This window comes from Toxorhynchites rutilus, chromosome 2 (assembly GCF_029784135.1).
Source record: "Toxorhynchites rutilus septentrionalis strain SRP chromosome 2, ASM2978413v1, whole genome shotgun sequence".
NCBI lineage: Eukaryota > Metazoa > Arthropoda > Insecta > Diptera > Culicidae > Toxorhynchites > Toxorhynchites rutilus.
This window is the reverse complement of record NC_073745.1, coordinates 22,984,182-22,999,007: the sequence shown is the minus strand read 5'-3', so window position 1 is coordinate 22,999,007 and position 14,826 is coordinate 22,984,182. Positions and strand designations below refer to the sequence as shown.

At 37.5% G+C, this 14,826-nt stretch overlaps 1 protein-coding gene across 2 annotated transcripts; it reads left to right on the top strand.

Annotated features, from left to right (window-relative positions):
- Positions 1–8,327: 8,327 nt before the first annotated feature.
- LOC129770399 (cholinesterase 2-like) lies at positions 8,328–11,857 on the top strand. Of its 2 annotated transcripts, none has more exons than XM_055773223.1 (4): positions 8,328–8,766; positions 8,830–9,087; positions 9,148–10,163; positions 10,226–11,857. In XM_055773223.1, the coding sequence occupies exons 1-4, from the start codon at positions 8,551–8,553 to the stop codon at positions 10,437–10,439; spliced, it is 1,704 nt and encodes a 567-aa protein (XP_055629198.1). In that variant the 5' UTR covers positions 8,328–8,550; the 3' UTR covers positions 10,440–11,857. The 2 variants fall into 2 exon arrangements, with proteins under 2 accessions (XP_055629198.1, XP_055629199.1); XM_055773224.1 differs by having other exon boundaries at positions 8,350–8,766; positions 9,148–10,173; positions 10,226–10,363.
- Positions 11,858–14,826: the final 2,969 nt, after the last annotated feature.

Below are 14,826 nucleotides of genomic sequence, written 5' to 3'. Positions count from 1 at the left end.
AATTACAAGATTTTGGAAGCTAGACACATAAAAAATTGGAAAAAAACTAAAAACTTCAAAATTCAGAAAATTGAAGAAAATAGAAGTTGCGAAATTCGGAAAATTCGGACGTTACAAAAAAAATGAAAAATGGCACTACAGGTCGGGCTCGATTATATACAGTTTCAAAAATAGGTATTCCACATATGACTTATTTCAAGAAAAAAAAAGTTATATAACAACGACTATTAAAAGTACAGTGGAGCAAAAATCGTGTTTTTTGATGTTTTTGATTGTATTCTCACCAGGAATTGTTTCAAATGTTATTGCAGCGAAATCAAAAGAGATAGAGAGTTGGATGTCAAAGAACGAATTGTAGAACGGTTAGAAACCTTTAATTTGGTTGATAGAAACAATCAGGTTTGTTATGATTTTTTCGAATAAAATAATAATAACACCTTCAAAATCACTATCTTTCAAGTTTTTTCACTTCTGAAATGTTATTTCAATCAACGTATTTAGATGATTCACAACTATATTCTGTATTCTATTTTTGTAAATTTTCTTTTCTTTCAAACAGAAGGAACAGAATCATCTTACGTAGCGTACTTTTGAATGAAGAGCCAGTTTAAGGCAAACAGAGCCTAAAACAAAAAAAAAGTTCTATTTCTTTGTCAATGTTGAAATTGGACCATTCGAAGGATTTGTTTCATCAAATATGACCGTCCATCACCTCCTGAGAGATTCTGGATTAATTTATTTATTTTTTCTTGAGAAAGGTGTTTTCTGACTTTAAGGGGATGAATCAAAAATATTTTTTTTTCTTTTATATTGAAAAAAAAAACGAAAAATGCATAAAATATTTTTAGTGTATTTTTTTTTTTCAATATAAAAGAAGAATTTTATTTTTGATTTTCCCCTTAAAGTCAGAAAACATCAAACAAAAAATGTTTCCTACCCAAATACAAACAGTGAAAAGGAATTCAAAACTGTATATAATCGAGTCCGCCCTGAATTTGAATGATTACAAACTTTGGAAAATGACAAAATTTGTAAAAAAAAAACAAATTTACGGAAAATGAGATATTTTCTCATGTCTTGAAAATTAGAAATTTAACATGTTGAGCCCCACGATGATCCATAGGGATGATTATGGATATGTTCTTTTAAAAATTCATTCGTAATTAAAATTGGATAATAATAATTGTAATTTTAGGTAGCTGCCACCTTATGTATTACATTTAAAAACTAAGAGAGAGATGTCAGCGAATCGGCGTGGAATTGCTCTGTATCGAACTATAGATATGATAACAAAGTAATTCTAAGCGCTGCATAAATGATTCCATCACAACATGCGATTTTAAAATGCATCGAGATACAGTTTATCTCCTACGACTTCCACTCATGCATTTGCACACATTGAATGATGGTGCAGAATGGTTTTGTGCCATCCATCCGTTCCACGTAATGACTACATATTTGTTTCCGTAACAGCTCTTCTAATTCATCAAGTACTCACATAGAGCTGGAGCAAAAAAAAAACATATTTGCATTGAAAGCAACATACTCGGGAAAATCCAAATTAATGACAGCACTTGTTCACCTCAGCTTGCACCCTAATGTAAACCAAAGCAGTAAATCATCTACCCGCTCACACAGGCACACACATACACATGCGCGCACACATCCAGGATTGCATCTGGTCGTGTGAAAATGAAAAGTTTACTCAAAAGGTGGCCTTCGCCACGCCAGTATTTGCCATAGCGCGGTGCGGTGGAAAAATAATGCACTACTGGGAAGGGTTGGAGAACATTGAAAAGCAGGGAACCATTTGTGTGGCGTAATTTGCCCGAGGAGATTTGCGGTGACTTTAGAAGATCGTGCCACTTTCCACGAAGTGTTGTTGTGAAGGAACGAACGAAAAAAAAATATCTCGTAACAGAGCGCGCACGGAACCCGCAAGTCATTCGCCTCCGACAGACTTTCGTTTCGTTCTAATGAGATGAAGGTCTCGCGCAAACTCTACGTTTAATCACCCTGGTTCATCTTTTTCGCTGGAAGACAGCTGGAGGACACCAAAAGAAAAAAAAATACACAGAAAAATACCAATCATTTCGTTTCGTTTAGTCGGACCTAATTTATATTTGCCGAATGAATAAGCAAAATGGATGGCTCACGGAGAAGGTAATTACACGGAATGGTCGTTTTTGCCACGCAGAGAAACGCAATGTCTACAGAAGCTGTAATTGGATTGAGCTAACCTAGGAATGCGAATCTAGCGATTTGAGTATTTATTTCCGGTAGAACTCTGTCGTAGAGCTTCAATCGTTACATTGTCACTCACTGGTCTTCTAGTATCACTGACGACTAGCTTCTACAAGCCATATGTGCGCGAGTTGATTACTACCCGTCTGGTGCTAATTCTTATCGGTGTTGTAGTATTTTATTTCCTTTCTCAGGAATGCTTATCGCGAGGAATACGTCACCACGTGGCAGACCACAAGCCACTATATTTTGATAAGCTCATTCATTCAGAATCATCTGGTTTCGGTTGTTCGGTTACGATTGGTTCAAGTGACTATTAAAATTATAGAGGAGATTGAAAAGTATTGTAGAATCGGACGAATTCGAAGACCCAAGGATTGCCACTCAGGAACTAAAAATGAGTTTTCTAGGTAGGATCATCAATAAACACAGAAATAATACTCATGAATTTGATTTCATTTGATTCCAAGTATGTTCCAAAAATGCCCCACAGCAAATCGAAAGGCAGTTTTTGTATGTAGATTGTTGGTAGGGCTCTAAAAATTCATATTGGAGAAAATCGGTAAAATACCTTTTAAAAATAAATTTTTAAAAGTGTTGTCTAGCTGACCTTGGATTGTAAGACGAGGTGGAAAGCATTAGAAGCGATGCTTAACACTCCTATACTCGCGCATTGGTCTGTCAGACCGAGAAATTAATAATTCGTTCATTTTTTAGAAAATATCAATACTACGACTTTGCGATTCTCTCTAGCTTCGTTTTTCGTCGTTCGTCATCGTTTAGCGTATCGCATGCGTTGGTACAAAGGGGACGTGTGCCACTTTTTTAACGCTTTCGGTCTGACACACCGACGCGAGTGTAGGAGTAACTTTTTTGGACAAGTGCCTTTTTTCATATTCTAGAATATTGTTGAATGAAATGTATAAATTAATGTTAGTGGCGTGGAATATTTATTGCATATAATGCATAAGATCATTACCGGACTATTCTTATTTGATTGCAGTCCCTTTTGTAACTGGATTGAACGGATCCATATATTAACTTTTCGTCGATATATTCGTCGTTAGATTCATAAGTTCAAAAGCAAAATATAAATGTTTACTTTCGTATAGTTATTCGCTAAATATAATGGTCATACATATACACACTTGTGGAAGAATTTCACTTGTGGAATAGTTGTAAACAATAAACAAAAAATATAAACTAATCGGTGGCTTATGGTAATTTTAACAGTTACAGTTTCGGGGATATTTTAATTATAATGGACAATATCGACAAGAAAACAAGAAAAAGAAAACGATGTTCCTAGAAATCCTTTTATATAATCTTTTTATGCCCCATCTAAAAAAAGGCACTAATTTCTAGTTAACCAAGAATATAGGGACAAAGAATATGAGAAATATGCAAGCTTTGTATTCCAGAAACTTTATCATCTGGTAATTGTCTAGAAGGCCGTTATACGTTCTTCTCTTTTATAAAAGACCCGAAAAATACGCAACCACCGCATGGAATGTAAAAAATATGTTTGTTTCGAGCATGCAGTTATGCTATGTTCTGATTCTTACTCCAATGAAACCACAATCGATTAATACGTTTTTATGTTGTTTTATAGCTCTTTATACTTCCATGAATTATATTCAGTTGCTTACTTTTAATTAATAACAGTGAAAAATTCGAATTTCATTATTTGTGTTGGAGTATCAAAAATTACTCTGTATTGAGGAGGCTGAATTAGATGACTATTAAAGCATAATAAAGATGAAGAAAACATATTTTTTGGAGTTTTTTCATTCAATCATACCATCTTCTTCAAATAAATACCAATACCAATATAAATAAATACCAATACACAATGGCAATATTACAGAGAAGTTCAATTTTCGGTCTGTGACAACGTGCGCGAGTATACGTGTTATAATTTTGCACGCGAGTACAGGAGGGTTAAACGATTCCACAAACTGAGGAAAGCAATTGAAAATACGTTTTTGGATAACAATCTACATGCTTTTTTAATTAAAAAAAGAATACAAAAATCTGGTAAAAGGAGCAGGAGCCGGAGCTGACTATATTAGACATCGATAAAGATACAGAAGAAGTACCTCTTGACTCAGTTTGCTCAACACTTTCTATTGTCCTTATGGTTCTCCATTTCTATTGTCCTTATAGTTCTCCATTTTCATGGATTTTCAAAGACAAAATATTTTTGCTGCGCTTGGATTCTATCACGTACAATCTATATATTAGGCTGTCAACAAAGTCCTGCGGTATTTTTTTTTTGAATTTTCATTTGTTCATAAAATTAGTCATCTCTTTTAAGTCAAATATGCGCCGTTTTGTTCGATGACTTGTTCCCAACGAGATACCAACTTCATAATACCCCTGTTATAGAAGCTCGCTTCCTTATTGGCAAAAAAACTCGGATAGCCAATTTTCACAGGCCTCTTTTGTGGCTAACTTCTGACTACTAGCTCGTTCGCCATGGACAAAACAGGTGGTAGTCACTTGGTGCAAGGTCGGACTATACGGCGGATGCAAAAGAACCTCCCATCCTAGCTCCCGGAGCTTCTGGCGCGTCACCAAAGAAGTGTGTGGCCTGGCGTTGTCCTGATGGAAGACAATGCGGCCTCTGTTTATCAAAGATGGCCTCTTCTTCATGAGTGCTACCTTCAAGCGGTCCAGTTGTTGGCAGTACAGGTCCGAATTGAGCGTTTGGCCATAGGGAAGCAGTTCATAATAGATTATTCCTTGACAATCCCACCGAACACACAGAACCTTCCTGGCCGTTAATGAGGGCTTGGCCACCGTCTGAGCCGCTTCAGCGGGCTTCGACCACGACCGTTTGCGCTTCACGTTGTCGTAAGTGACCCACTTTTCATCGCCAGTCACCATCCGCTTCAGAAAAGGGTCGATTTTGTTGCGATTCAGCAGCGATTCACATGCGTCGATACGGTCAAAGATGTTTTTTGCGTCAACGTGTGTGGCACCCATACATCGAGCTTCTTTGTGAATCCAAGCTTCTTCAAATGGTTAATAACGGTTTGATGACATATCCCCAGCTCTTGGCCGATGCTACTATGCCGGTCTTTCTCGGATAATTCAGCGATTTTGTCGCAATTTTCGACGACAGGCCTTCCGCAGCATGGCGCATCTTCGACGACCTCTACACCAGAACGAAAACGTTGAAACCATCGTTGTGCGGTGGAAACGGAAACTGTATCGGATCCATAAACTGCACAAATTTTATTGGCAGCTTGAGATGCATTTTTGCCTTTGTCATAGTAGTACTGTAAAATATGTCGGATTTTCTCTTTATTTTGCTCCATATTTGCGACACTATAACTCACGAACGACTTAACCAAACAAAACACTGTCAAGGACTATATTATAGGACTATAAAATACCTTTCCAACAAGCTATAGTATGACTCGATACAATGAATACAACTAGAACTACGCGCTTACAACGACACCTCGCGGAAATACCGCAGGACTTTTTTGACAGCCTGATATATAAAAATGGATTTCTGTCTGTCTGTCTGTTTGTCTGTCTGATTCTTATGGACTCGGAAACTACTGAACCGATCAACTGGAAATTTGGTATGTAGGGGTTTTGGGGCCGGGGAAGGTTTTCGTGATAGTTTGAGACCCCTCCCCCCTCTATAAGGGGGGGTTACCATACAAATTAAACACAAATTTCTACATTACTCGGGAATTAATCGAGCAAATGAAACCAAATTAAGCATACTGAGGTTTTAGGGTGCAATAAATGTTTCTATGGCGGTTAGACTCTCCTCCCCCCTCTCTAAGGGGGGTCTACCATACACCCCTCTCTAAGGACAGCTCTCGGAGGCCAATACAAGCTGACAATACAGAGGTCTTTGCCTCTGATGTTTGCATGACAAGCAACATCTTAGATCCCTCCAATAGGTGGAAGGCCGTATCTATCACCACGGTCCAAGCGTATAATATTAAAATCGTGGAAGATAGATAATCTCGCGAAGAAAGACAAGTTTCGGACAGAGCAAGAACATCACAATTGAACTTATGAATTTAAAATTTGAATGTATCCAATTTAGGGATGAGACTACGACAATTTCACTGTAAAACAGTGATATCTCCGACCTCTCTATTTAAATAAGACATCAAGAGAGATAATCATTGCAAGGAGGGGCCACGTTTGCATAAATTGTTGCAAAATTGTCTTTAATACTGAAGCATTGAAATGACAATGGTTCTGATGGAGTCGGAAACATTAAAACACTTGAAGATTTGATCCAAAAGGTCAGACAACTTTATAAATCCCGATTGGGAAATTGAGCTGGACGGAAAAATAGGGACAGTTGGGGTTTTTTATGTCCCCTCGAGTGCTGGGTCGTTCGAAGGTGAACTATTCCCACGGAAGCCAGGAGGAACCTGATGTTTTGGCTTGTCCGCGGCACTCGATTTTTTAGGCAAGCTAACAGGGGATATCACCGGAGGGACTTGTGGTTAAATTTTGGGAGTGGTCAAATTTTTGCGCCGGGGATTCCCTTGGGAAATAAACGGTGTGCCCCCGTTAGCTGTGTCCGCTTCCATTTCGTCAACTGGCAATGAGATATTGTGTGAGGAGATTGGATGTTGTTGTTGTTGGGCCTGTGGAGAAGCGCCCTTTAAAATTTCCGCAAAAGTGCGTTTCGAGCGTTCCTTTAAAGAGCGCTTCTGTTTCTCCCATCGACTCTTGTAAGTTTCACAAGCTGTGAGCACATGTGGGGTCCCCCGCAATATGGACACTTATGCTCAGTCGCACTGCAGAATTTGCCCACATGTTGCTCTCCGCAAGTGGCATAGCGCTCCTTGTTGGCGGAGTAATCTGCTGTATGACCAACTGACTTGCATTTGTTGCAACAATCGCGGTAGCTTGCTTCCGATCAGCCACGACAACACGCAGTTTGTTCGGTCTAACATTGCTAATTTCGACCACGGAGGAATAATTTTGTGTCAGATCTATGATAATCTGAATGACGTTAAGCGATTTCCCATTGGGTTTGGGCCGGAAGAAAACCATCCGCGGACCAGTTCTAGGTGTATCTTCTGGATAGACCTTTACATGGGGAGAGGAGACAACTGAGGGGGAAGACGAGGTTGAGGGTTGAGTGGGAACTGTGGTGATAGAGGAAGGAGATGAGGTGGATGGTTGAGGGGGACATCTACTGATGACGGAACGTGCTTAAGCAACTTTACGGCACCTTTTTGTGCAACCGAAAGGGAGTCATCGTGAGAGATCTCCATATTAAAAGACCCCTCACCTTCGTCCATCATTTATTTGGCTGATAAATACAATGATTTGAAATGATTTCTAAAAACTAAAAAGAAAAATCAATAAGAATAACAAAACTGCTTGCTAGCGCATACTTGTAAGAAGATTGCGGTAACGGCTGCTGCTCGATCGGATGATCGCAGACTCCACTGCAATTGTGCACTTTTCAGTTCGGTGCTCATTCTCACTCACAATGATTCACACGAAATGCACCAGTACAATTGAACTCAGCGATCGACTGATCACGTGCTGGGCGCTCGGCACAAATAAGATGATATGTCACACACCTAAGCGCGATTCTCTACACTGATATCGTGTGCGTGCGACTGATCACCGATGTCCGACTCCAATTCCAATGGCGATGAATTGGCAAGAAATGAAAGCCAGCCACTTTGGCAGGCCTTGTTGCGGCCTCCCACTCGCTGATGGCGAGGTTGAACACAATGTTTACAAGACCACGGTAAACGCGTGATAAAAAAAACCACAGGGCGAGGAAAAAATAATCACAGCTTACGGCACTCGATCACGATTACGGGAACGCGAAAGTAAACGACTGATTGCTTGCGCTGTCCAGACTTGAAAGGCTAATCTTACATCTTGTCACATCGAAAAACAAAGATATGCAGGGTCGCACTAATTTGAATTTACAATGTCTTTATTGTCATTATAATCGTTTTGTTTGGATTTACTTTCAGGTACGACCTATTTACAAGACTTCGCTCCATTCAGTATGTCGTTCCAGGAGAAAAATTCCAATGATCAAGATTGTTTTCGTTATTTCCATTTCAAAATCCACAAGTAGAAAATCAATTGCTAACGTAAATGATTCACACTGCTAGCGATATCGATTGCGCTTTACGTGAAAGATTGACCTTGATATGTTGTGTCTAGGGAGGTTGAGTTTGGCTGTTTACTCTTTTTCACTATAGCCACACTCTCAGTGCGCTACTTGGAATATATGTTGTTGAACAACCTTCAACTCGAGTATAGAGTAGTGGAGATACCTGCATAATGCTCTCGATTGTGCCTGTAGTGATTGCGTTATGCACTCTCGTTAGTCTGCTGGCGGTGAGTACTCTTGCAGAGCGTTCCTGCACAGTACAATTCGGTGATTCTCCGGACAATCAAGGACTAGGACTGGCGAAGGAAACTTTCAATGGAACCGACTATTGCGTGTTTTTGGGAATTCGCTACGCGCATCCCCCGAAAGGGGCTCTTAGATTCGAGGTAAATAATGCTTGAAGAATAAATACACATATTAGATTACTGAGGTTGACCATTTTATTGCAGAACCCAATTCTTGTTTCCCCGGAAGGGTTGCAGAACTTCACAAAACCTGGGCACATGTGCCCTCAGGTCAACGAATTAAATTATGCCACGGACATTTTAGGGGATGAAGACTGCCTAGTTTTAGATATTTATAAACCCTCCAGTGGTGGTGTTGGCGCAGAACACAAGCTGCCCGTCTTGGTGTTCGTCCACGGAGGTAGCTTTGCCGTTGGAAATACGTCGAGCGATTTCTTCGGAGTTGATCTGCTACTCGATAGTGTAAGACTGTGAAGTATTCCGCTAGGAACGATATACTGCAACATTATGTTTTTAATGCAGGGCATCATCGTGGTCAGCATTCAATATCGTCTTGATCCTCTGGGTTTTCTCCGATCAAACCAGTTCAATATTAGCGGAAATTTTGGTCTGAAGGATCAGCGGACCGCACTGGAATGGATTCAGCGTTACATTTCCCACTTCGGTGGAGACCCCGGCAGGGTCACACTTATGGGACACAGCGCAGGTGCTGCCTCTGTGACGTACCACCTGTATTCGAGAAGTTCCTCCGGACTATTCCAGCAAGCGTTCGCTCTCGGCGGTTCCATGCTTGCTCCGTGGGCTTTTCTCTACGATGCCGACAGCTACTCGCATCAGTATTTTAGCGATCTTAACGTGACCTCGGTAGAGGAGCTCAAGCGAATTCCCTTCAAAACACTGTGGAGTCAGGATGTTGTGTACAAATTCGCAACCGTGTTCTACGGGTTTTGTGTTCCCAGCGCGGAAAACGACAGTCCAGGTGCATTCATAACCAGATCGCCCCAGGAGCTGGTTCGGGAGAAACCGATCAATTCTGTGCCGCTACTATTCGGCCAATCCTCGGAGGAGTTTGAACTCTTTCTGAGCTATGTTCACAGCTACTGGATGGGGGAAAATTATCCCAACATTAGAAATGAAACGCTGAAAAGCTCCATCAGATCGATGGTGGATAGTGCGGCCGATCTAGCCGTGCGAAACGGAATCGAAACGGAGAAGAATACTTTCTATCTCGAGCTGGCCAACACGGCGAATTGGTTCTTCCCCAGCAAACATCTGCTGAAGGAATACTCCAAGTGGGCGCCGAACGAGACGTACTTCTTGAGGTTTCAGTACGATGGAAAGTTTGGTCGCTTCAAGCGAGAATTTTACGAGGGAGTGTCCGATATTAAGCATTATGGGGCGATACATGGAGACGAGCTGGGGTACATTTTCACACCGCACAATTTGCAGGAAGCACTGGCGAACCGGAGCGCCTTCGCCCTCGAGTGGGACATTCACGAACGGACGGTGGAGTTGGTGGCGAATTTTGTTAAATACGGGTAAATGAAAGTGTGTAGCACGAAACTAGGAAAAGGATCTTTAACCCAAAATGTCATTACAGAAAACCCAACTCTACGAAAACAGGCCTTAATTGGCCGCCGTATAATGGCCATTCACCTACTCCAAAGTATTTAAACATCGATAGGGAGTTTACGATTCGATCGGATCGGAAGAATCTGTACCATTCCCTTTGGAACGTCATTTATCAATGCCTTTATCATTTTAATTGTGATGAAATTGAGAATTTATTACTATTAGTTCCATCGAAAACATAGAGATGTGAAAGAAAACTTTGTAGCTTTGCGTCAGATTGTTGAAGAAAAGCGTCCACTTTTGGTCCTCTGGTCGGAAACACACATCGTTGAAATAGAAGCGTTTGATTAGTATAGTATTCTGGGATATAATGTTGCTGCTTGTCTATCACATTCTAGACATACTGGCGGTGTTGCTATTTATGTCATAGAATAAGTTCAATTCAATATTCGCCTCAACGAAGTTATGGATAGAAACTGGTTTTTGGACATTACAGTTGAACGTGGCATGAAGATGGGTAACTATGGTGTTTTGTATCATTCTCCAAGCTCCAGCGACCAACGTTTTGTTGAAATTTTATAAAATTGGCTAGAAATGTTCCTTGATTCCAGCATATGAAATATATTGGCTGGTGATTTAAATATCAATTGGCGAGACAACCGTAATTCAAACCATTTGAAGCGCTTAGTAGACTTCTTCAATTTAAAACAAACAGTAAATGATTTTACGCGTATTTCCAGGCACAGTAAAACTTTAATTTATCATGTTTATTCCAATGTTGATACAGTTGCTGCTCTGTCACTGATACAAATTTGAAAATAACCGATCACGAGACCTTAGTTATTAATGTAGTAGATAATTTCGTTTATAACGATGATTTTGTGAAATTAAATTGCTGGAGGAAATATTCGAAACATGCCGTCTCGAATCTTGTGTTAAGAAGCCTGAATTTACCATTCAGGACTAGTAATTTAGATGAATCAGCAGTTTTTCTAACTGATGTCTTGAAAACGTGTACCAATCGATTAGTTACGCAAAAGTTTGTATGTGTGAAAAACTCGAACAGCTGGTACAATTTGGATCTTTTGCGTTTTAAACGTAAGAGAGACAGATGGTACAATAAAATTAGTAGAACTAATAAGGAAAATCATTGCAGTATGGACACGAACGCGCGCAATAGATATTCACAATCTATTTCGAAAACTCGTTGTGAATATATTCAGAGGAAGATTGATCAGCATCAAAGCAACAGCAAAGAGTTATGGAAAATTTTGAAATCCCTTTTGAAACCTAATACTAGCAAACCGCGTTCCACAACTATTAATGGCACACTTGAACAGTCTGAACATACAATAGCTTCTAAGTTTAACGATTATTTTGTCAATAGTGTTTCATTGATCAATCAATCTATTAAATTGGTCGATGAACCTGATGAAATAAAACAGCCGGTCAATAGTAATTGTAGTTATGAAAGTTTTCACCCAATTACATTGAATGAACCTAGAACTATTTGAAAACGGCTGGAGTGGATAGTTTTAATGCTAGAGTTATTCAATATTGCTTTCATGTTATTGAATTCATATTGCTGGACCTTATTAATAAATCTTTACAAACTGGGCATGTACCTCAGGTGTGGAAGGAATCTCTGATAGTCCCTATTCGAAAGGTTGCTAAAACGATTAAAGCCGAAGTCCCATCGTCCCAACAACATGTTGTACACATTAGAGAAAATATTGGAATTAATTGTTAAAGGCCCGCTCTTGTAATATTTTAATCATAACACTTTGCTAATACCAGAACAATCGGGATATCGGGAAGGTCATTCCTGTGAAACCGCATTGATCTTGGTGTTAGCAAAATGGAAAGATAATTTAGAATGTAGAGATACCATCATTGATGTTTTCTTGGATCTAAAACACGCTTTCGAGACAATTTCTAAACCCTTGTTGAACACGATTAAGCACTTTGGAATTACGAGTACTGCATATAAATGGTTTGAAAGCTATTTGTATGACAGAACTCAACGGACTATTTTAAACGATTTCATTTCCAGACCCGTAGGGAATAATCTTGGAGTACCCCAGGGAAGTGTATTAGGGCCCATTTTATTTATTATGTACAATCATGACATGCGATGAGTTTTACGATTTTGTGATATCAATCTTTTTGCAGATGATGCTGTGTTGTTCATTGCAGCTAATGATTTAAATCAGGTCGCGTCACATTTAAATGAAGATTTTAATTCTTTAAGTAGATGGTTGAAGTATAAGCGATTGAAATTGAACATCAGTAAAATTAAATATATGGTAATCTCGCGAAATCGTTCAAATGAAAACGTCTCTATTGTTATTGATGATGAAACTATTGATCGCGTTCGGGAAATTAGATATCTTGGCGTGATTATTGATGACAAACTCAAGTTCAACACTCACATTGACAATGTCATCAAGAAAATTGCCAAGAAGTATGGAATTTTATGCCGATTGAAAAACGATTTAACTATTTGCAGCAAAATAGACGAATTTCATGATAACTCGAATTGCCGTTGGCAGCATCATTTCAGATAGCAGTGAAACGTTGTGGGTGTGAAGACATGAGTCATTTAAGCAACTTTGCCATACTTGAAATTTTCGAAAAACAATTAGACTACTTTTTGGAAAACCCAAATTTTGTTTCTTAATTTTTTACAAAAAATTATAACGCAAAAACTATGATACCTACAAAATTCTTGTCAAAGGATGAAATGTAGGAATTTGTTTAACACAAAAAATTACCAAAAAAATTTTGAAAAAAAATTCGCTGACCAAAAAGTTATTTTAAAAATTAAAATTCATGTTTCTCAAAAACGTATTTTTTTTAAATTCCCAAATATATATATATATATATATATATATATATATATATATCCTACAATTTCCAACAAATCGTCCATACATCGGAAGATGGGCACTTTTACAGGGAAAATTTTTTTTTGAACAACAACTTTTTCATGTTTTCTTTGAAAAAAATACAACTAATCCTAATTTTGTTTAAACTCACAATAGCTTTATAGTGTATTCGACAAAGTTTTAGATCTTATTAAAATATAAACTTTTGTTGAAGACATCAACTTTCTATCTTTTATAGTTTTTGAAATATAAGTCATTTTTGTATGAAAACTCCTGAATAAAATTTAAAAAAAAATTCTCAAGTTTGATATGTTCTTGGCATGTTTCTTAATAGAGAAAAGTAGACAGAGCATTTAAAATGCGATAATCTATACATAAAAATGTTACAAATTAAACATTAATAGTATTTTTCAAAGAAAAAATTTAAAAAGTTGTTGTTCGAAAAACTTTTTCCATGTAAATGTGCCCATCGTCCGATGTATGGAAAACTTGTTGAAAATTCTAAGGGCTATTTATATCTATCTTGTTTTCAGAATGTTAAAAGCATATGCTTTCGAGAAAAATGAATTTTAATTTTCAAAATATTTTTTTTTCAATGAAATTTTTTCCAAAAAATTCTGGTATAATTTTTAATGAAAACCTAATTAATTTCCTACATTCATTCCCTGGCCATCTTTTTGTAGATGTAATAGTTTTTAAATTAAGATTTTTCGAAAAAAGTTGAAAAAACTCAAAATTTAAAAAAAAACCTACAAAATTTCAGTCAAAGAATGAAATGTAGGAAATTATTTTGGTTTTCATTAAAAATTATCAAAAAAAAAATTGGGAAAAAATTTCGTTAAAAAAAATATTTTGAAAATTAAAATTCATTTTTCTCGAAAACATATGTTTTCAAAATTCTGAAAGAAATAGATATAAATAGCCCTTGAAATTTCCAACAAGTTTTCCATACATCGGACAATGGGCACATTTACATGGGAGAAGTTTTTCGAACAACAACTTTTTCATGTTTTTCTTTGAATATGCTCAATTCGTTACATTTTTATGTAAAAATTTTCGCATTTTAAATGCTCTGCTAACTTTTCTCTATTTAGAAAAATGCCGAGAACATGTCAAACGTGAGAATTTACACACAAAAAAGTAACGAACAAAACATTATTTTTTTCAGGAATATTCATACAAAAATGACTTTTATTTCAAAAACTGTTGAAGATAGAAAGTTGATGTCTTCGACAAAAGTTTATATTTTAATAAGATCTAAAACTTTGTCGAATATACTATATCGCTATCTTGAGTTTAAACAAAATTAGGATTAGATGTATTTTTTTCAAAGAAAACATGAAAAAGTTGTTGTTCGAAAAACTTTTTCCCTGTGGAAGTGCCCATCTTCCGATGTATGAACGACTTGTTAATTGTAAGGGCTATTTATATTTATTTTTGGGAATTTCAAAAATACGTTTTTGAGAAAAATGAATTTTGATTTTTTTTTTTAAATTTTGTCAGCAAATTTTTTTTGGTAATTTTTTTGTGAATTTTTAATTTATATTTTTTTGTAAAAATTAAGAAATGAAATTAGGAATGGCTTTTTCCAAAAAGTAGTCTAACTTTAAATTTTTCTAACTCGAATATTTCAAGTATGCAAAGTTGCTCAAATGACCCATGTCCTTACACCCACAACGTTTCACTACTATCTGAGATGGTGCTGCCAACTCCTAAGACGAGTGTGCATGAAATTCGTCAA

Coding starts and splice junctions, on each gene's coding strand:
- LOC129770399 (XM_055773223.1), top strand. CDS start 8,551: ATGCTCTCGATTGTGCCTGTAGTGATTGCGTTATGCACTCTCGTTAGT. Junction 8,767..8,829: donor AAGGGGCTCTTAGATTCGAG/GTAAATAATGCT, acceptor ATTTTATTGCAG/AACCCAATTCTTGTTTCCCC. Junction 10,164..10,225: donor GCGAATTTTGTTAAATACGG/GTAAATGAAAGT, acceptor ATGTCATTACAG/AAAACCCAACTCTACGAAAA.